A 19,219-nucleotide genomic window follows, 5' to 3' on the forward strand; every position below is an offset into this window, starting at 1 on the left:
TGGAAACATCCTGCCATCTCTGATCGCTGACGGAGACTGGGGGGGTCTCCTCCATCTACCGCTTCAAGGAGTAGTCCAAAGCCAAAGCAGAAATACTGTTTAAGGGATGAAGGAATGAAATTTAATGAGCCAAATGTCACAGGAAAAAAAATTAAAAGAATAACTTAACGTTTAAAACTCAGTTGCAGATCTCTTGTCATATACTGAGGCTTAGGCACACACACGTGAAGGCGAACTCTTCGTGGTGGCTCATGCGAAACATCCCTGCAGATGTGCGACATCCAGGGAAGAGGGGACATGGGTGGAGGAATCTTGCTGTTGATGGTGCTCAGGTGGGTTCAAACACTTCCAAGAGCCTGGGAGACGAGCATGAGAGGGCTTAACGCAAGGGATCTTTGAGGCAAGAGTGTGCCTTCTCAGGTGAACCCAAAATGTCAATAGCCATAATTCCACACCATTAAATACCCCAGTGCTTCATGCAAGTAGTTTTATGTAGAATTATGTCTCCCTGGCAGTGTTTGCCCCCTAACCACCTGTATTGCTGAGCTGATGAACGGGAGCTGGAGAGAAACAGATTAAAAGCAAGATAATAAGGATGCTGAACATTCAAAGTTCAGACCTCTGCCTGTCTGTCTCTTAACCTTCTGATGTTTAAAGAGATTTGTAGAGGGGGAACAAAAAAGCATTTTTAAATGTTTAATATGTGTATTTAGCAGTATCTGAAGGTCAATCTTTTCCCTCCTTTTTTCCGCCTGCTGCCTTTCACACAGCTGAGGAGAAGAAAAATGTTTAAGAAAAGTAAGCGAGATAATGAAACCGTAAGACACTGGCAGGGGAGACTTGGGCCAGCTCTAAGTTATTTGGATTTTCTTTTAGAATGAATAATTTCCGAGGGATAGTTCACCCTGAAAGAAACCTGTTTCTCTGTTTTCCTCAGGCACACTTAGAGGAACACAAAAAGCTTCACAAGCATTAATGGTACATTTTCCGTATTCTTTCTAATATTAATAGGAGTGTTTATATTTCTTAAGTATGAGCACAGTCATGTAGAAATTTCCTCGCTAAGTGCTTAGTATTTTCTTAGCATCAAGTAATTCACTGCTGCAAGTTTTTAAATATTTCTTTCCACCGCCTGCTCTTGGATGACCACCTCAGTTCCTGGTGGGCTAGAAAATGTATCGCCATAAACCTCACCAACCTCTTTCTTTCCGAGCAGAGAATCACCACAATTAACCAGACCAGAGCTGACAGTCACAGGGCTGATGCTGCCCCGATAAATTTTAAACTGCACGAGTTACAAATGAGGTTCGTTATCATGAACGCAGCTTTTTGTGCTTTCAGAGCTGGAATTATTCCTGTGGCATTAGTCCTGTGGCTGCAGGGTTGTTTGTGGGGTTTGGGTTTTGGTTCCGCTGCCCCTGGCTGTTATATGCAGGATTTCTGATTTCAGAGTAAGAAGCGGGAGCCCCTGATAAACTCACCTAAAGTTTCTTCTTTCAGCCAGACATGATGTGCTTGACAAAAGCTGAGGAGGAAATGAGAAATGAGAGCATGAGAGGCCAAAGCATGCTGTGAGCTGTGGTGGGGTGGGCAGAGAGGCAGCAGGGGGTCCCCCCCAGCCTGGGGCACCCCAGGAACGAAGGGGACGTGCTCTGCCAGGACTGAGATTTCTCCTTCTGTTCCCACCTTTCACATGCCATCCCACACCTGGCTGGAGTGATAACAAACCCCTCTTGGAGATGAGCCGGTACCACTATCCCCAGTTTTCTGAGGCCAGGGTAAATGGGTACCCTCTTTTCCTCAATGCTCTCCAATTTTCAGGAGATTCAACCACCCCCTGTGCCAGATTTTCACCCTCTTGGAGCTGTGAGCGAGCTGGGTCTCCAAATGTTCCCAATTAGCCTCTGCTGTGAAAGATGCTGGCTTTGTTTATTTTTGATAGCTTACAACAAAACAGTGCCAAAACTGGGGATAAAGCAGTCCTGAAACCCTTGGAAACATGCTGTATTCAGCTGCTTTTACTGGAAATCACTGTCACAACCACCTTGTTCCCACCCCAGCTGACGTGCCTCACGGCTCTCCTCGGCAAGGCTTTGGAGGGTGGTCACACCTCCCTCTCAGTGACCACCAGTGTCCTCACAGAAGACACGTTTTGCACCCTAAGACAAGATGACCATGTCTGGGATGGCCCCAATTAGCATCTCTCGCTCCTACCTTCATAGTTGATACAGCCATTGGCATCTTCTTGCCCTGCCATGAGCTGCTCCACCTCGCTTTCTGTCATCTTCTCCCCTGGAGGAGGAGGGTGGAGAGGTGAGGGGAAGGGTTCTCAGCCTGCCAGCACCCTCCTGTCCTTCTTCCAGAGAGCCAAAGCCACCAGGGGAAGGAGAAGGGGATTAAAAAGGAGCCGTGTGCCACTACAGACTGGGGAGTGCTGGTGGGAGGTTGTGGAGAGAGGACCAAGCTGCAATGGTTGTCTGATAGTTCAGGATTTTATGGACTTTCCATCGCACCTGGAGCATGCATGAAGCTGTGGCATAAGATGGAAAAGGCCACATATTCAGGAGTCGTTCACTCCTACAAAATCCTACGAGCAGCGGAATAAAAAGGGTTTCTCCGATACGTGAGACCAGCAGAATAACCCGAGCCATTCGCCCTGAAAGAGCTGAGGGGTGGCCTGTGTCCTGCTCCCCTCCCCAGGGCCAGCCCGTACCCAGCGTGACCAGCACATGGCGCAGCTCGGCCCCCATCACCATGCCGTTGCCCTCCTTGTCGAAGACACGCAGCCCTTCCACAAAGTCCTCGAAGGTGCCCTGCTCCTTGTTGCGGGTGAAGTGCTGCAGGATGGGGAGGAAAGTCTCGAAGTCCAGCATCTTTGTGTTCATTTCTGGAAAGGGGAGGGGAGATGGGGTCAGAGGTTAACTTCACTGGGCTGAAGCTGGCATCTGAGGGGCTCCTGCTTAACCTTCCTGGTCTCATTTCCATCTGAGTACAGGGGAGAAACCCCACAAAGCGATGGGGCTATTGGTATATTAAAATTGAGGTGGGAAGATCCACATGAGGAATACAGTATTAACACCTGGGGACTGCACACAGACTGCTGATATCAGCCAAAAATTAAAACCAGCAGGTAGGTCCTCTGCCACCAAGGCAACACGGCTGCACTGGGACTGGTCGCGTTACCCCAGTTTGCACCAGCTCAGGATATGGTCTGCTAAGCACCAGTTGCCACCATCCCCCGCTGAGGACAGCCTATCCCTTACGTCAGCCATGGTACGGGGAGGGGGAGTGAAGGAATTTTGCAGGAATGAAGCATCTCAGCGTCATTTCTTTCCCAATTCTTTCACCTTGCAGGGCTGTTCCTAGCGGGAATGTAATCCTTCGTTTGCTACCAGGGAGCACAGGCACTGCTTGTCCCACCCACTGCCCCAGTTTGCTGTCACCTTCTGGTTTGGGCTTGCCCAGCACCTTCAGGACCTCCGCGTTGGTGGGGTTGTGACCGAGCGCCCGCAGGACGTCCCCGCACTGCGCGTAGCTGATCTGCATGGCTCCCGTGGGCGTCCGGTCAAACAGGCTGAAGGCTTCTTTGAACTCTGTGGGGAAGAAGAGCTTGGATGTCCTCTGCCTTGCTGGCCCCATTTCCCGCCCCGCTGGGACCGAGTCCTGCCTGGCGGGCAGGGAAGGGATGGACACGTGTGTGTGGTGGGTGCCCTCTGCACCCGTTGCTGCTGCCCCGGGCAGGCAGCCCTGTGCTGGCTTGAGCAACAAGCTACTGAAGCTTGCCAGACTCCTTCAACAGGTTGCTCAGCTTCTTGAGCGGGTTTTGCCACCCGTGTGGAGCTGGCTGGACAAATCCTGCTGGGATTCCTGCACCACCTTGTGCTGGCAGCACTGGCTGCTGGTGCAGGCTGCAGTTTCTGCTGCAGAACATCCCCTTTTCCCTTCCCCTTTTCAACTCAGGCCTCCTGAGGACCCCCATGACCGTCCCACTGTGCTCCCATGACACCTGCAACACCCTGTCCCGCTCTGCTGGCATCCCCCCAGCCCCAGCCAGGCAGACACAGCACAGCACTGCTCGTGTTTGGGGAAGGGTGACCATGCCCACCCCAGCCTTGCAGACCACGTCATGCCAACCGTACTTGGAAGGACATAGGAGATCAATTTCCAAGCTTGCTCCTGTAAATTATCATGCCCTTAAGGGTTACATTTTACCTGGAGGAAGGAGGGCTGAATTAGGAACAACTGAGGATCTCTTTCCTTCTGTGTGTGATGCTTTTCAGCGTTCTGACCTGCTGCTGGATTCTCTCTTTAATCCCAATGCTGCTACATGGACAACCATGCTCCGGCGGCTGCTCAGAGCTGGGTCTCTGCCTCTCGTTTCAACCCAGAAGATCTTCTCCACTACAACAGGCTCCTCACTGATGTGAAGGTGTAAAATGTGGGAAACCAGTCCTCCAGGAACCCCCCCAGGCCCTTACCCTCTTCTTCTGCAGGCAAGCCAAGGACCCCAAGGTTGGTGGCTGGCACTTGCCTCTCCAGCTGCTCCACGGAGGCAGCGAGATGGTGGTTTTCCTGCAGCAGATGCTCTACACACTTCTGGATTTTATCCTGCTGCCTCCAGGCCAGCAAGTCCACCTGAGCAGCTGGCTGGCCTAAGTGGGCCATCAGCCTTTCCAGCCTGTCCACATGAATGCTCAGAGCTGTTTTGTGTCTGTGGTGCTAATGAATTCCAGGTTCTGGTCCATCTTCTTTGTGATGTCCAGCAATAGCTTACTCCAAGCAGAGCTGCTGCTCCTCCTGCTGTTGGGTGGGATGCAACGGTCGCCGTCTCCATGCGGAGATGGAGATGTCATGGTCTGGTAGGCATGGCCTTGCGTTTGGTGGGAATCCTTGCCCAGGGCTTTGGGTTTGCTCCATTTTCTACTTGGCATCTTTATATCTTCTGCTGATCCTCACCATCCCCTGGACGCGTCCCCATGATGCCCATGCTGTGTCCCTGTAGTCCTGTCCACGGTCCCCCCCACACCGCGGGCTGTCACCACCTGTGAGTCCCTGGGCCGAGAGGCACCGCTACGAGGGTGCTCAGTGATGTCCACCCCCGACTACCTGGAGCCACGGGAGCACGTCACATGCTCTGGGATGTCGCTGCAAGTTAAATCCAAATATCTTTGCATTTTAACTTGCTCCCATTGCTACTGGCTCTCTTTTCTCCTTTCAAAAGCTGCTTTGGGGGCTGAGCCTGCAGAATACTGTGTCTCCTCCTCCCAGTATTCCCACCAGGATCTGCACTCAGATCTTATCCTTTCCCTAGTCTGTACAGAGGCACTAAAACTGCCCGTGGAGAGATGAGAAATCCCAGTTCCAGCTCAGCCCCTCGGCATGGGGCTGTCCCTGCATCGCCAGGGGCTGCTCCTCCCATGCGAATCCCAGACTTTGAACCAGGCTGCATCTCTCACCATGAATGGAAAAATACCTTTTCCCTGCCAGACTCTGAAGCTGGGATTGTCCTCTTTGACTGGGGCACCCTCAGTGCAGAGCAAGGAGCCAGGATCCATTCGTTGCTCCTGACAGCCCGGCGTCGCAGTCCCAGCTAAATCCCTGCGCTGGCTCCCGCTCCCCTCCGGCACTGCTCCCATCTCCATCTCCTCTCCTGCCTCCTCCCTTCCCACCAGCGCTCTTCCCCGTCTCCTTACCAGCCTGATGCTGGTTGGGGACACAACCTTCTGATTTCATACATCCCTTCTACCTGCCAGGAAACCTCCCGAGCCTGTCCTGGAGGATGAGCAGCATGGTGGGGGAATGGGGTACCCGGATCCTGCTGGGCTTTCCCTCAGGAGGGGATTTGATGTGTGGGGCCTCGGCTTTCATGTCTGCTGCAAAAAACTACCTGGAAAAAGGACGCCCCATTTCTAATGCCATCTCTGGGAGAAGGTTAAATCTGCACTTACCTTCGATCTGCTCTGCGGTGAATTCAATCTGTTGGGAGAAGAGAACAGAGCCGGGTGTGAGGGCTGTGCTACTGCCGGGGGTAACGGTGGGGCTCTCCCCTGTGTCTGAACGTCTCCCTCCCCAGGCTCCACAGCCTGCTCGGGGCAGGGGCCGTATCCATGCCGTGCCCAGCCGTGCCGTGCCCGGGAGCGCTCCTGCCCTCACCGCGGAGCCGAGACCCCTGCGGAAAGCGCAGCCCGCAGCAGTGCAGCAGGCAAGGGGTGGTCAGGCAGCGGGAACGCTGGGCCCACAGCCAGGGCTGGTTTGGGTGGAAAGGATGTTATTTCAAGGCTTGATCCCTAGTTCAAGTGATCACACATCCTCCGTGCTGAGCCTGCTATTAACAACTCTCCTGCCACAGCTCTGGCTGAAAAATGTAACTATATCCCAGGGAATCACAGGAAAAGTGAGCTCCTGCTGTAGAGGCTTGGATGAAAGATGCTCTCACGTGGAGGAGAAAACACAGGCAGCAAAATAGTTTAGGGTGGAGGCAGTGTTTGGCAGAAAAGCTTTTTTAATGCTGCCTAGGACCTGACACGGCATCTCACCCAGGAGCTGTGGGGCGTTTGACTCCGCAGCCGGAGCTCTGGGCAGCAGCGTCCCGGCGCGAGTGCGAAGCAGTTACCTTGGGTGAGTGCGGCACAGGGCTGGATGGGGGAAGACCGAAACATCCCCGCAGCGAGGCGAGCATCACTCCCAGCCCGCTGCATCAATGCAATCTGGTAATTTTCCCCTCCCAAACCTGGCTCTCAGCCCGGTGAATGCCGTTTGCATGGCGCGTTGCATTGCCCGTGCCCGGCTAATGAGAGGCACGAAGAAAGACGATGGCAACTTTATTCCTCACTCACCTTCACGCTCTTGGGATCGAAGGCAGGCTCTCTGGGTGGCTCCGGGGTTGGAGCTGGTTTGGCTGCTTCCTTCTTCGGGTCGGGTTTCTTGAGCGGCATCACGCCGGGTCTTTGCAAAAGTGTGGGGATGAGTCCTGCTGCCCAGCGAAGCAACTGAACGGAGGGATGAAAGGCAAAGTCGGCTCCTTCCCTTATATACAGAGCCCTGTCCTCACCCCGGAGGGGCAGGCCAGCTGCTGGAGCAACTGCTACTTACTATAAAAGGAAGAAAACTCAAACGAGAGGGGCCCCAACTTGACAATTGCCCATTGTCATCGGCTCCCGGCGCAGCAAAGCCACCAGCCACCACCCGCCCCCCAGCTGCAAAAGGGGGGACGCCTTCCCCTTCAGCACCTGCACCGGGTGGGCTGCATGGGGGCCGCTTGCTAAATGATCACTGAAAGCCTAAATGCAAACGGCCCTGGGTGCCTGGCAAGAAAATAGCAACACGACGGCTGATAAACCTGCCGCGATACCCATGGGAAAAGCGCGTCTGTTTTTCGGCAGGCCTGCAAGGGTGGATGCTGCAGAGCCCTGTTTAAGACTGGGATTTACAAAGTGCTGCTTCAAAGGAGCTCAGTCCTCGCTGAACAATCCCCCCAGCCTCGTGCTCAGGCTCTGGTTTGCCTCAGTCTCTCCCCAGGGCTGAGCCTGTGCCCTGGAAAAGGCCACGCTGCAGGTGAGAAGCTGAGCTCACCTCCGTCAGGATGGCTAAGGAGGGTAACGCAAACAATGGCTGAAGTCAGGCATTTAATTCATCACCTCAGGATCTTTCACAGCCCTGCACCACTCATCCCCAAAACCCATGGGGCAGAGCGGGCGATAGGGTCTCCCTTCGCCTCCTCTCCAGGCGCTGGGCAGGCTCTGCTAGGAGATGCTCCTGCTCTCGCCCTCCTCTCCCAACTGTTTGAAGGCCCACAGAAGACGCTGAGGTTCAGCATCCCGGAAAATGGGGCCCAAGGGTTACACCGAGTCTCCTAAACCATCAACTTAAATATAGCCAGATTGCAGGAGAGCATGGGGGAAGGGAAACCCGTCACCGGTTTGCACTGGGGTCCCAGAGCTGGTATTTTGGTAACAGAAATAAATGGGCAAAAATTAATTATAACAGATGACAGCATCTTCTCTGCTGTGGAGATGCTGCCCGGCCTCATTTCTCTGACCCGTGCTTGCTTAAACTGGGCTGCAGGGATGGTTGCAAGCCGCTGGGTGGAACAGGATCCTGCGAGATGCTGTTAGTCCTGGTGCGAGGGCTACGAGGTCCTGGGGCTGGCCAGAGTCTGAGCCATTCTGTTTGTACATACATAAATATATAATATGTGTGTGTATATTTATATTAAAATTTTGTTTATACATAGATATGGAAAGTTCAGTTATATTTATATTTTCAGGTGGTTGGGTCAGGCTGGTTCAGGTCATGTTTATCACAGAAGCTCAGGCTTGGCATGACAGGCTTAGGTTTAATCCTACTGTTCGGAGCTGCTGCTGCAACGCTAGGTGTGATGGGGACAGGGAGCGTCACCAGCTGAACCCTGTGCCCCCCCAGCCTCTTCCCTGCCAAAACACTGCTCAAACATCAGGTCGGAGGCTGAGCCGTCGCCAGCAGGGCTACAGGGGTCTTTCGGGAGGAGGCAGCAGACACAAACTGCTGGGAAATTTCCTGCTGCCATCATCTCATGATTGCTACCGTGGATTCGAGGGGCTGGATGATGGGGCTGGGTGGGTGTCGTTTCCAATGATTGCTTTCTAGATCTCTCTATAATATAGCAAGTAATTAAGAAAAAAAACCCTCAACATGTTTTGCTAACTGCAAACTCAGAGCCTGCGTCACATTTCACCTGCAGCAGGACTCAAATTGCCCCTAAACGTTGCTGCCTCCCCCTCAGCCAGCATCCACCCATACACCCATCCGACTCCAGAATAACCTCACCTTAACGCCATCCTCACTCCCCAGCAGCTTCTGGGTCAGAAATCAGTACCCAGAAGAGCCTTCAAAAAACATTAATCCTGCAATTTAACTGCTTATCCTTCTCCTGTCCTACATGCCCATGCAGCATCCGGACGAGCAGGGCTGGTGGCGGCACCCACGCGCTGGGCCGGGGCGGTGGCTAAACTGGGCTGGGGAGATGGGCAGCTGCCCAAGATGCTCCTAATCCCTCCTTGATTTACAGCTGGTTGCCGTGGCAGGGAAAGCATCCGAGAGGCTTGTTCTCCTGTCTGATTTAATCAGAGGGAGCAGCAGCACCCCCTGAGCTCTGTCATTTGGACTTGCTTTGCTCTCTCAGCGGCTGATACGCCTTCCCTCACCGCAGGAGCCGGGAGAAAGTCTGACCCTCCTCCAAGCAGCCACGGGGGCTTGTGGTTGGGACCAGGATGAGCCGCCCTGCCAGGAAAACCCTGGGGGAGGCTCTGGGGGTCTGCCCTGCGCAGGATTTTGCCCTTATGGAGGCAGCAAGAGCTGCACCCAGCCATGGATTTCACGGGCCAGGGGTGAGGTCCCAGCTGGGCACTGGGCTTTTGAATTTCAGCCACATCCTACTAATGACAACCTGCTCGGGGAACAAGGACTCCCCGCTCTGTGCCCCCGTTTCACCAGGGTGATGTCTGGGCTGCTGCGGGGACACACGGTGTTCGAGCTGGCAGGTTCAAGCCAGGCATCTGCATGATCCCGAAACACAGGGACAGCCCCGGGGCCCCCCTGTGAGGACGCAGGTGACAAGGGACCGCTCTGATGGGGACAGTGTCTGCTGCGGTGGGACCAGCTCCAACCTACCTGTTCGGTTTATCTCATTCACGGGCTGCATGAAGCACCCATCGGAGCGGAAACTCCCTGCTGCCAGGACTGTCCGTCTGTCCTGCCGGCCCCCATCCACAGAAGGCTAAATGCAGCTGTGCAGTGAGGTCCTTTTGTAAAGCAAGTGCACAAAGGCAGTGAGGTGCTTGTCCTAGTGGGGAGTGGGACTGATCCTGGCATGTCTCCCCAAAACGCACCCCAACCCCGAGAGAAGGAAAAGGGTTAAACTGGCGTCTGCCTGAAAGACATCCCATCTCGGGAGCATCAGTGCCGAGGTGATGCTCACGTGCTTGCACCCTCTGCCTCCCTGCCTCCAGCCACCTCGCTGGGATTTTCCTCAAGGTCCTTCAGCTCCTTGGGACCGGTCTGGGGCTGGAGGGGACCGAGCAGTGCAGGGGCAGCGAGGGGATGCTGTGACAGCTGAAAAATGAGCCACCAGGCAGTGAGAGAAGTTTCTGAAAAGAGAAGAGGAATCTGCCTTGAATGAAGAGGATTTTAGCACCTAGGGCTAAGCCAATAAACCTCTGCCATCCCCATCGGAACGGGAATTGTTTGCACATACTCTAGGAGCTGCTTAAAGCAGGCGAGACGCGGAGACTGAACAGCAGCAAGCATGGTGGGGGAAGAAACCCCCCTGCCTGGTAATTCTGTGAGCAGCTCCCTATAGCACTGCTGGGGCAGTGCCTGCCGGGACAGGGGACTCACCTCAGGGTGCTCCCCCAGCCCTGAGCACCCAGGGACGGGCTGTGCCCTCGCTGGCACCTTGCCTCGCCAGGGACCGCAGCTGGGAAGGTGCTCCCAGAAGATGCTCTGTCCTGCTGAATGCACCAGCCCTCTCTGTCACCTGCGGCCCAGGGCCAGCAGCAATTCGGCTGTCCCCAGGTGAAGGCTTTGCTTTCTCCAGCTCACCATCCCTGAGCTTCCCATCGAGCGGCGTGGTGGGACCATGGCGGCATCCGTCCCTGTGGGAGGCATCACGGCGGCTCTCCTCTGCTGCTGCCTCCTAAGCTCTGCGTGGGCTCTGGTAAGTCTGCGTGGCCTCGTGGGCTCCTTCAGGTGCTCTCCTGGCTTTAAATATTCCTAATTGTGCAACCTGCTGTGGTCGGGGGCCGCATAGTCCCACTCCGCAGAGCTGCTGGGCGGGAGGGGAGAGCTGCTCCGCTCCCACTAAAGCTTTCCAGCAGCTATGGAGGCACCGAGACATGATGGTTTTTCCATTTCTTGGACACATCCAGGGCAGGGTTTGCTGCCTCAGAGGTTTGGGGGAACAGAAAGAGCTGGGTGATTTACCATCAGCACAGGCGAGGCTGGACGGATGCGCTGAGGGCAGAGCTGGGCACACCCAGTGCATCTCCCAAAGCCGGGCCCCCACCCTGCTGATGCCCCCCAGGACCCCTGTGCCCCTCGCAAGCCCCTCCTGTCCACCCACCCAGACAGCTGCTTTTGAGAAGAGCGTGAGTGGGAGTTCAGGGTCTCCTCTGGGGCAGGATTTGGCCGTGCTCACCTGTGGACAGTCGGGGAGCAACACAAATCCTCTGCATCCCAGCTCCTTTTCACTTCAAAAGCTGTTTCCTCATCCTGACTCCAAACTCCTTTGAGCACCTCAGCCCAAAACATGCCAAAACACATTTGCATGTGTGGTGTGACCGGGAGGCTGCAGCGCTGCAGGCTGCACCCGTCTGCATCGCGCTGCTCCCAGCACTGAGCACACGCTTCTTTGCAGACCCCCCGCCAGCCACTTTAACCAGGGGCCGACAGACCCGGCCCAGAAGGGCACGTCGTGGGCAACGGGGACATCCAGCACCACTGGTGGGGTGGGTGAGGAGGAGCCAGGGCAGAAGCCTGACATGCCTCTGATTTCTAGCACAGAAACATGGAAGTACGAGCATTTCTCAGTGGCGCATGGGCCGTGGTCAGCCCCAGCCTTGCAAATGGGAAAACCAAGAGCGGGAAGGCAGGCAGGGCTTTTCTCTTCCATGTGTCATTTGAATTTACCCAAAGCCACACAAACCTGAGTTACCTGGGGAGGGTTGGGAGAGCATGGCCACGCCGTGGGTGCTCGTTAGTTTTGCCTACCAGCACTTCCAATTTTCCATACGTGCTCCTGTCTTTCTTTCCTGTCCCTTGCACTGGCTTTGACTCTCATTTATTGCCCCAAGAAATGTCCTGCTTGATGCTACAAGTCTGTGAGCAAGACCACCACACTGCAGGGTTCAGCAACGCGTTGTTTCCCTGTCAGGACATGATGTTCCTGTAACGGCCCTTGAGTCCTTTGTGATTTTGGACTTGGTGTTCATTAGCTGGTTGGCTTCAGGGGTTGGTGGCAAGGAGCAACAGGGTGTTTTGTGGCAGCAGAAGTGATGTGGGTCCTGCCCCAAGGCGGGAAACATTCATGGGTGTCTCACCAATCACCTTTGGGGTGCTGCTGGGACAGAGCAGCTTCGCTCCCAGCTCCTGGATCCCAGCTCCCGGCCATGGGTGGCTCATGTCACCAAGCAGGTGGTGGCGGCGGCTTTCTGGGGACATGGAGATCACCAGGGTGGGTCAAGCTCTCCCAGGGAGGATTCATTTCTAAATTGTGAGCAGGAAGAGGAGACCTGAGCCGAGCTGCTGTCTGACACTGCTGGCCCAAGCCAAGCCATGCAGAGGTGAGGGTCATCACTTCGTTTTTGTCTTGGCAGGTTGACCCCGATGATGTTCTCACAAAAGAAGAGCAGATCTATCTCCTGGTGGAAGCGAAGGAGAAATGTCAGAGAGACATAAAAGCCCAACTGGAGAAGATCAAAGGTAGCATCCCTCCCCTGCGCGTGGGTCAGGCAGCCCCAGTGGAGCTGGCTATGTTGTGGGAAATGCTGTCCCCTCCGATGGGAGTGGGATGGGGCCAGGGACACGTGGCTCCTGAGGGTTGGTGGAGCGCCTGGCACGGTGCCTGCTCTGGGCGCAAATAGGTGCTAATCACGTCACCACCCTGATTAGCCAGCGCTGGCTGCCCTGTGCACACCACAAATTAGAGCAGGTGGAGGGGCCTCGGCCCCCCAGGAGGAGGTGGGACGTGATGGGATGTGTCCCCCTCCCTGGCCCCCCTCGGCTCCCCCTGCTCTGCAGGCCAGGGGTGATGGTGTGGGGGTGCGGTTTCCTTGCATGCTTGGGGAAGCTGGAGTTTACGACGTGGCCCTATTCGGAGCCAAAGTGACATGTGTCTTTGCTCGTTGGCCAGACACCAGCTGCCTTCCAGAGTGGGATGGGATTATCTGCTGGCCGAAGGGCTCCCCCAGCCAGGAGGTGTCGGTGCCCTGCCCCGACTACATCTATGACTTCAACCACAAAGGTAAGCGCTTGCACCCGGGCAGGGAGCGACCTCACCTTGGTGATAATCCTCCACCAAGCAGGGACGTGTCTGGGCTTTCCACGGGTCCTGCCACTGTCACACACCCGTCGCTGTTCCCAGGTCATGCCTACAGGTACTGCAGCGCCTACGGGAGCTGGGCCATGGCTCTCAGCATCAACAAGACATGGGCCAATTACACCGAATGCGCTCTGCTCTTCTCCTCCGAGAGCCGGAGCCGCGAGAAGGTGACCTTGCTCATCGGAGGTGCTGGGGAAAGGGGTTGGGATGGGGGCCAGGGAAACATGCAGCAAAGGCAGTGGGAATTGCCGGGAGCAGGGGGCTGGCTCTTCCCCCTCCGCTCCCCAAGCAAGCCCTGCTCCTCCTGTGCTCTCAGCCCAGAGGCTGGGGGGGGCCTGGGCTGCAGAGCGATTGCGGAGCACAGCCCTTCTCTTCCAGGAGGTGTTTGACCGCCTGCACCTGATGTACACCATCGGCTACTCCATCTCCCTGGCCTCCCTCATTGTTGCTGTCTGCATCCTCTCGTACTTCAAGTAAGGAGGAGCTGAACCCCCATACCCACGTGGGGGAGAACTGTCTTCTCCCCATTGCCTGCACACACGACCCTGGAGGGGGAGCAGCCCCTCAGGGAACAGGAACTGGCCCCAAGCCCCAGCACAAACATCAGATGATTTCCCAAAGCCACCCCCCCTTCACGTGACCGGTACAACAAGCTCCCCGTCCACCCCACCCTGCTCTTGAAGGGGTTGACACCCCACTTTGCCCCAGATCTGGCTTCTGTGCCCATGGGAGTGCTGACACCTTGAAGCTCACCTTCTCTGGGGCCCCCCATTGCCTGAGCCCACATGTGATGAGCTTGGGGCTGGGCTCGTGTCGCACCCCTTCTCCGTAGGCGCCTGCACTGCACACGCAACTACATCCACGTCCACCTCTTCACCTCCTTCATCTGCCGGGCGGTGAGCATCTTCGTGAAGGACGTGGTGCTCTACTCAGGCACACTGGCCAGCGAGACCGAAAAGATGCGGGAGGACGACTTCAAGGCAGAAATGGGTCCCTCACCGGGACAACGGAGCCACCTGGCAAGTGGCACACTGAGACGGGAGGCAGAACCAGGGGAAAGGGGGATTTAGGAGCCGTGGTGCAAGGGGGTGTGCTTGGGACCCTCCCAGAACGGGGCTGTGCTGCTCAGGGGTAATACAGTTGTGGGGGGGATGAAGGGCCGCCTACAGCTCTGCCCAGCTTCTCCCCATCCTGGTCCCACAGTAGAGCTCAGAGCCACAGAGGACGCGGGTATCGCAGTGTGTCTGAGCTCAGAGTGCCCTGGTATGGGAAATATCTCTCCTACGGGAAACACCTAGAGCACCTCTTCTACATCTGACGCTGGAATAGCCCAGGGGGACGTAGCTCCCTGCAAGAGGAGGCGCGTGAGCCAGGCATGGGGCACAGCCTGGGTTTTGCTGGCCAGAGAGCAAAAGCCACCGGGTTTTGTTTTCAGGGGACAGCCTGGTACGGGCACGTCGCTGACTATATATCCACAGGTTGGCTGCAAGGCGGTGGTGACTCTCTTCCTCTATTTTCTGGCCACCAACCACTACTGGATCCTGGTGGAAGGTCTCTACCTGCACAGCCTGATCTTCATGGCCTTCCTCTCCAACAAGAACTACCTGTGGGTCCTCATCATCATCGGCTGGGGTAAGCATGGACCCCAACCCAATGCTGTGGCCGCTGAGACCAACTGGGAACTGTGGCATCAGCCACGGCTGCGTGGCACTGAGTGCCCAGACAAGGGCAGTGGGGTGCAGACCAGCTGCCAGGAGCTGGTTCTGTCTGCAAACGTGGAGCTTCATCCCCACTCCTCACTCTGGTTCCTGCCCCTCCAGGTCTCCCCGCTGTGTTTGTGTCTGTCTGGGCCAGCGTCAGGGCCTCCCTGGCGGATACAGAGTACGTAGGTCCACCTTCGCCAACAGGCCTTTGGGGAGGGAAAGACTGGTTGCAAATGCAAATGCAAAATATCCCTGGGCACCAGAACTTTTGGAAAATGAAAGTTTCCAAAAAGAACAAGAGGAGTGGACACATACACATGTACAAGGCTCGTTCATAAAATCGTCAGTAATCCAGACCGAAAGTGGTTTTGTTCTGCATTTCTGAGGAAGATGGATGCAGGTTTACACCATGAATTGATCAATAAACAGTGCAAAGGTGACTGCTAAAGGGCATGTTCTAAAGTTAAGCATTTTAAAAGGAGAAAGGCCACCAAACGTACAGCAGTTTTAGATGAGTTGGCCAAGGAGCCCTCAGGAACACTGATGCTAATTGAGAACTGATTTGCAAGGCTGTGATGGTTACGAATCCCAGTAGTATGGCTGCTCTTGGGTCAAGATTTACACAGACTCCACAAAGGGAGGGAAGGGTGGGAGGATGGGGATGTTGGCTGGGGGCACGGGGAGCCATCAGCCGGCAATTTTCCTTACCAGTGATTTCAGGTTTCTCCAAGGTGTTTCTTTACTGGTCTCTTCAGGTGCTGGGACCTCAGCGCAGGGAACATGAAGTGGATTTATCAGGTCCCCATCTTGGCTGCCATTGTGGTATGAATCCTGTGGCTGAATCTCCTGCTCCTTTTTGGTGAAAGGGGATTGATAGAGACCCAGAGCCGTTCGCTTGTGGTCACTGGGGTTGTGTCCCAGCCACCCTGGCACCCCAGGGCACTGGTCACTCCCCGCTCTGACCACAGCATCACCCCCATATCCCTGCCTGCAGCTCACCCAGAACTGCCTGTCCTCATCCCAGGGCGCTGCTCAGGCAGACCCGAGGTCACTGCAGGCAACAAAACCACAGCAGGTGTCTGTTGGCAGGTGAACTTCTTCCTCTTCCTCAACATCGTGCGGGTGCTGGCCTCCAAGCTCTGGGAGACGAACACGGGGAAGCTGGACCCCCGGCAGCAGTACAGGCAAGTGCCGGCAGCAGCAAAACCAGCCCCTGGCCCCGGTCTGGCTCATTTTCTGCCTGTTTAGCTGAGATGGTTCCCCAGAGGGTTGTGGACGAAGAGCAGCTGCAGGAGCAAGGGAGGGCAGCAGGACGATGGCAGCCAGCGCTTCGGCAGCTCAGTTTCATTGGAACAGCAGGCTCAGGAGTTCAAGCTCTGTCTGCTCGCCTGCAGGCTGGACACTGTGCAATAGCTATGCACAAAGCAGCTGCGGCAGCAGCAGAGGCTAAAGCGACTGCCCTCTTCGCTAGGGTGCTAACCGACGTCTGCAAGGGGGCTGCAGGCTGGCTGGCAGGTCCCCGCTAACGGCTCAGAGCATTTCTCCACTCAGGAAGCTGCTGAAGTCCACGCTGGTGCTGATGCCGCTTTTCGGAGTCCATTACGTGGTGTTCATGGCCATGCCCTACACCGAAGTCTCCGGGGTCCTGTGGCAGATCCAGATGCATTACGAGATGCTCTTTAACTCCTCTCAGGTACGTCGACGTGGGGCTGCCGGCCCGGCTCCAAACACCGAGCGATGCTCGTCCGGGGCGGAGGAGGGACATGTACAGATCCCAGCTCAGGACTCAAACTCCACCTCTGTCTCTTTTGGCAGGGTTTCTTTGTGGCTTTTATCTACTGCTTTTGCAATGGGGAGGTAAGTTAGAAGTGTGAGCAGCTGAGCTGCTGCTTCCAGCCGCTTTAGGGTTGGGGAAGTTAACTCTCAACCCCCAGGCTGGGATAACCAGAGGGGAAAAAAACTTGGATCCAACCCTCTCAGTAGGATTTGGAAAGCAAAAGAAAAAATCACTAGGAGTGAAAACCATGGGGAAGGGAAGGGATGCCTGTGCTGCTGGGCACCAGCAGCCATCTCCGATCTCTCCTTCAGGTGCAGGCAGAGATTAAGAAAGCCCATTTTCGGAGAAGCCTGGCTCTGGACTTCAAGCAGAAGGCGCGTGCCACCAGCGCGGCAGGGAGCTGCTGCTACGGCGGGCTGGCCTCCCAGGCCACCAGCATGAGCCTCGTGGGGCGAGGGGCAGGGAGCGCGCAGCAACGCGGGCCGCTGCTCCCTGCCCGTGCCAGCCTGCCAGGCTACATCCCCAGCTCCTTTGCCTCGGATAACTTTTTGCCCTGTCCGCCCCAGGAGATGAGCCATAAAGCCTGTGAGGAAAACATAATGGACTTAACAGACCTGAATCAGCGTCACCCCAACCTACACAAAGAGCTGGAGACGATGCTATGAAGTGAACAGTGTGTCTCCCATCCGACCATCCAGCTGTGCCCAGAAAGGTGCCGATCCTCTTGCTTTGAGCTCCTTTTACGCTTGCGTGGAGAGCTACGGTAGGGGATAGCAGCTGGAACGTCACAGTTCCCCTTCCCTCGCAGCCGGTGTGCAAAGGGACCACGTGCTCTCGCTCCTTCTACCCTCCTGGCCCAAAAACAAGCAGCCAGTTCATAACCTCATTTCCTTCCACGGCCAAGTGATTGATGTAAGCGATGTCTGTGCACGCTAAGCCTTGAATCATCACCAGGAAACCATCCTCCAGGCTCAGCCTTACCTCAGCAGTCTGGAAGGTGACTTCAGCTCCAGCGTGTATAAAGCCAAATCTATGAGCCCACAGTCCTGAAGCCTGAGTCCCCCATTTAGCACCAATTCATGCATTGTACAGCCCAGGGCAGGCGGAGCAAATAGCGCCCACAGAGCTATTCTGCAGCTCACCCTGCACTTACTTGCATCCTTGTGCAGCTCACAGGTACTGTGAATCGCCGCACGCGATGCTCAGCCAGAACCAGGGAGCACGAGTCACTGGGAATCGATGGGCTCGGGCAGGGAGGCCAAGCTTCACGGCCTGGGAAGGGCACAGGGAAACACTCGGGTCCCCCAGGCTTTACAGCGCGGTTGTCCATAAACACACAAACCACTGCACGCAAGAGCCTTGGCCCTGTAATATTTCTGCAGGCTAAAAAAGTGAATAAAGACAGTCTGTAGGGCTCGCTTCTGTCCTCAAACTCCATTACTGACTCAGTGGTGTTATGCACAGCGACCGGTGACTGGAGGACAGCAGAGGGTGTAAAGGGCTGGAAACCCAGCCGTGTTCACAGCCAGGCAGGCCTGCTCTCACTGCTCGCTGTCGGGGACAAGGCAGCCCCGACTTCCCCCTGCCTGGAAAAGCTCGTCACCCTGACGGGAAAAGACATTCCCGAGGAGCTCGCAGTGCCCAGCCCAGACAGGTCAGGCAGACCGCAGGGGAGGGGAGAATTACAACATTGTTGGGAGAGGGGGTACATATGCCAGGTAAAATTAAACAGCTTGTTGGTGGTAGCGTGGAGCGTTTCTTCCCTACCTGCTCTAATGAGACACGTTCCCTCAAGGCAGTAATTTAATGATAAAGACAGTGGCAGAGAACATGTAACTAATTCTGGGCATTCCCTGATCTTGCAGCGAAAAGCTAAGATACAAAGTGAGTCACAAGGATGAGAAAGCACTGGAGTGACAGCCAGCCAGGCTGCACGTCAGGGAAGGGAAGGGCTCCACGATTCATGTTCTTTAAATGGTCCAGAAGGTGGTGCAGCATCAGGCACATCTGCACCACCTCCCATCCAACAAAGCAAGTGCTGTATGACATGGGAGAGGCTCTTGGCCCAGCTGGGTGGTGGCAATGTTTGCCCCGCTCCGGGGGACGAGAGGCAGAGGGTTGAACTGATGCGCAGGCACAGAGGCAGGAGCAGAACCCCAGGGTTACACTTCACAAACAAACCGGAGCTTCCTGTCATTGATTTGCTCAGCAGCGAGTTGAGCTCTGGTGTCTTTAGAAGCAAGCGGCACACCCTGCCTCTGCCGGGAGAGAGATTCTCTGTCCGGGGAGTTGGCGTGCCGCTCACACTGCTACCTTGTTCCGCACAGAAGGAACCAACCCTCTCATGTATCTAACACAGACCTGTGAGCTGACGTTTATAGCTCTCTGTCAGTGATCGATATTTACTCACTCAAGTCTCACGAGGCTCCTGGTAGCTGAGAGGGGGGTGAGGAATTTCAATAATCCTATCAAACAGCAGAGGGATGTGTTAAAAAGAAGGGGAGAAACCCAAGCATAAGCCACGCACAGGGCGAGTTCCCAGTGGCAGCGAGCTGAGACCTGGGAAGGGAGGGAGCAGATGGCAGCTTCAGACCACGGAGCTGTTTTTTCGTTTCGAAACTCAAATCTTCAATTGTGCAGAGTGATAAACCTTAAGCGTGATAA

General features: G+C 55.6%; 2 protein-coding genes across 2 annotated transcripts; one reads left to right on the forward strand and one right to left on the reverse strand.

Moving 5' to 3' along the window:
- Positions 1–98: 98 nt before the first annotated feature.
- On the reverse strand, positions 99–7,013 carry MYL4 (myosin light chain 4). The gene is made up of 7 exons (XM_009507034.2): positions 6,837–7,013; positions 5,949–5,976; positions 3,444–3,593; positions 2,714–2,887; positions 2,215–2,292; positions 1,482–1,525; positions 99–356 (listed from the first exon to the last, which is right to left on the reverse strand). The coding sequence occupies exons 1-6, from the start codon at positions 6,933–6,935 to the stop codon at positions 1,497–1,499; spliced, it is 558 nt and encodes a 185-aa protein (XP_009505329.1). The 5' UTR covers positions 6,936–7,013; the 3' UTR covers positions 99–356; positions 1,482–1,496.
- Positions 6,893–17,493, forward strand: LOC104042720 (parathyroid hormone/parathyroid hormone-related peptide receptor-like). Its single transcript, XM_064473169.1, has 13 exons — positions 6,893–10,693; positions 12,351–12,456; positions 12,887–12,997; positions 13,118–13,242; positions 13,454–13,548; positions 13,908–14,094; positions 14,554–14,707; positions 14,896–14,956; positions 15,534–15,600; positions 15,868–15,966; positions 16,334–16,471; positions 16,594–16,635; positions 16,867–17,493. Exons 1-13 carry the CDS (start codon positions 10,616–10,618, stop codon positions 17,218–17,220), a joined length of 1,617 nt encoding a protein of 538 aa, XP_064329239.1. The 5' UTR covers positions 6,893–10,615; the 3' UTR covers positions 17,221–17,493.
- Positions 17,494–19,219: the final 1,726 nt, after the last annotated feature.

Source organism: Phalacrocorax carbo, chromosome 25, assembly GCF_963921805.1.
Source record: "Phalacrocorax carbo chromosome 25, bPhaCar2.1, whole genome shotgun sequence".
NCBI lineage: Eukaryota > Metazoa > Chordata > Aves > Suliformes > Phalacrocoracidae > Phalacrocorax > Phalacrocorax carbo.

Coding starts and splice junctions, on each gene's coding strand:
- MYL4 (XM_009507034.2), bottom strand. CDS start 6,935: ATGCCGCTCAAGAAACCCGACCCGAAGAAGGAAGCAGCCAAACCAGCT. Junction 3,594..5,948: donor CACCGCAGAGCAGATCGAAG/GTAAGTGCAGAT, acceptor TCTTCCCCACAG/AGTTCAAAGAAGCCTTCAGC. Junction 2,293..2,713: donor CCATGTGCTGGTCACGCTGG/GTACGGGCTGGC, acceptor CTCCTCCTCCAG/GGGAGAAGATGACAGAAAGC.
- LOC104042720 (XM_064473169.1), top strand. CDS start 10,616: ATGGCGGCATCCGTCCCTGTGGGAGGCATCACGGCGGCTCTCCTCTGC. Junction 12,457..12,886: donor CCAACTGGAGAAGATCAAAG/GTAGCATCCCTC, acceptor CTCGTTGGCCAG/ACACCAGCTGCCTTCCAGAG. Junction 15,967..16,333: donor CCCGGCAGCAGTACAGGCAA/GTGCCGGCAGCA, acceptor CCACTCAGGAAG/CTGCTGAAGTCCACGCTGGT.